The sequence below is a fragment of the Chionomys nivalis genome, chromosome 12 (assembly GCF_950005125.1).
Source record: "Chionomys nivalis chromosome 12, mChiNiv1.1, whole genome shotgun sequence".
In the NCBI taxonomy this organism is placed as follows: Eukaryota; Metazoa; Chordata; class Mammalia; order Rodentia; family Cricetidae; genus Chionomys; species Chionomys nivalis.
In genome coordinates, this window is record NC_080097.1 from 73,558,429 (window position 1) to 73,560,606 (window position 2,178).

General features: G+C 40.8%; 1 protein-coding gene across 1 annotated transcript; it reads left to right on the forward strand.

The window, feature by feature from the left end:
* Positions 1 to 379: 379 nt before the first annotated feature.
* LOC130884734 (olfactory receptor 11G2-like) lies at positions 380 to 1,333 on the forward strand. Its single transcript, XM_057785860.1, has one exon. It carries the CDS (start codon positions 380 to 382, stop codon positions 1,331 to 1,333), a length of 954 nt encoding a protein of 317 aa, XP_057641843.1.
* Positions 1,334 to 2,178: the final 845 nt, after the last annotated feature.

A 2,178-nucleotide genomic window follows, 5' to 3' on the forward strand; every position in this document is an offset into this window, starting at 1 on the left:
TGTTTAAGTATTTAAAGTATTTATTAGTTTATGATTTTGGGGTTCCATACATGCATATAATGCATTCTGTTCACACTCAGTGCCCCACCTTCTTTTATCCCCTTTCTCCCTAACAACCTCCTTCTCATCAACAGTCCTCTTCCACTGTCATGTGCTTCTGCTGTGTGGCTCACTGGGTTTAACCAGGGCCACCAATGTGGGGATGAATGTAAAGTTATTGACTGGAACATGAGCTCCATCACTGAGACAAAGAATTTCCCTCCTTCATAATGAGTATATGATAAGCAAACTATTCTGCTTCCTGTTTGGGCAAAATTTAACACCCTCAGCTATTTCTAGAATATGCAACCATTTCTGATGCTTTATAGCTCACAGACAGATGAAAACCCTCAGCAGCCCCAGCAACTCCAGCACCATCTCTGGTTTCATCCTCCTGGGATTCCCCTGCCCCAGGGAAGGGCAGATCCTCCTCTTTGTGCTATTCTTCGTTGTCTACCTCCTCACCCTCATGGGCAATGCTTCCATCATCTGTGCTGTGCGCTGGGATCAGAGACTCCACACCCCCATGTACCTCCTGCTGGCCAACTTCTCCTTCCTGGAGATCTGGTATGTCACCTCCACGGTCCCCAACATGCTGGCCAACTTCCTTTCTGACACTAAGGTCATCTCCTTCTCTGGGTGCTTCCTGCAGTTCTATTTCTTCTTCTCCTTGGGTTCTACAGAATGCTTTTTCCTGGCAGTTATGGCCTTTGATCGCTACCTTGCCATCTGCAGGCCTCTACACTATCCTGCCCTTATGACTGGGCGCCTCTGTAACATCCTGGTGATCAGTTGCTGGGTGCTTGGTTTCCTCTGGTTCCCCGTTCCTATTATCATCATCTCCCAGATGTCCTTCTGTGGGTCCAGGATTATAGACCATTTCCTATGTGACCCAGGTCCCCTGTTAGCACTCACCTGTTCCAGAGCCCCACTGATGGAATTTTTCTGGGCAATACTAAGTTCTCTGCTACTCTTTGTTCCTTTTCTCTGCATCATGGGATCTTATATGTTGGTCCTACGAGCTGTGTTCAGATTTCCTTCAAGAGATGGACGAAGAAAGGCCTTGTCCACTTGTGGGCCCCATGTGACTGTGGTTTCTCTTTTCTATGGTTCAGTGATGGTCATGTATCTGAGCCCAACATCGGAGCATGAAGCTGGAATGCAGAAGCTTGTGACTCTGTTTTATTCCGTGGTTACTCCACTCATTAATCCTGTGATCTACAGTCTGAGAAACAAAGATATGAAACATTCCTTGCAGAAGTTTTTGAAAACACAAAATTTTAAATTTAACTAAACAAAATGCATTTGAGTGTGTATCTGTATATACTGTAGAATATTATTCAACCATAAAAGTAATTAAATTGTGTAACTTAGAGCAGTGTGGATAAAATCGGAGAATATTGTGTTAAATAAAATAAGCAGTCATGGGAACTCAAATACTGCATGCTCTCAATTATGTGTAGAAAGTTTGAAATAGTGAATAGGATAATTGTTACCAGAAAGGAAAGCAGAAAGAATATGGTTAATGTTTATAGGGTGTACAGTTGGGTAGTTACTAAAATTCTGTGTTTGATAATGAAATAAAATAAATATGTCTGACATGTGTTAATTCTGTTTCACCCAAGACAGCCAAAATTTTGAATGTTTCCAACATAAAAAATAAAATAAACATTTTAAATGATACTGATGACAATTACCTTGAGATAATATGCATTGTATTCATATACTGAATGTTATCCTGTATCTCATGAATACATACAATTATTGGATCAACTAAGATAAAAATGTGGGTACAGGCATATTGGAACATGAATATATTCCCAGAACCTGGGAAATTGGGACAGGAGGTTTAGAATTTCAAAGGATTTTTGGCTACATAGCAAGATTATGTTTCATAAACAAAATAGAAGAACATGGTGGCACAAACTGTGATATTTACATTTCCTGTTGCTATGGCAAACACCATAACCAAAAGCAATTTAGGAAGGAAAGGGACTACTTGGTGTACAGATTATAATCCATCAATCAGGAGAGCCAAGACAAGATCTTAAGGGAGGAAACTGGAGTCAGAAACCGAATCAGAGACCATGAAGGAGTATGCTTTCTGTCTTGTTTTCCATGTCGTGCTCAGCTTACTTT

Coding starts and splice junctions, on each gene's coding strand:
- LOC130884734 (XM_057785860.1), top strand. CDS start 380: ATGAAAACCCTCAGCAGCCCCAGCAACTCCAGCACCATCTCTGGTTTC.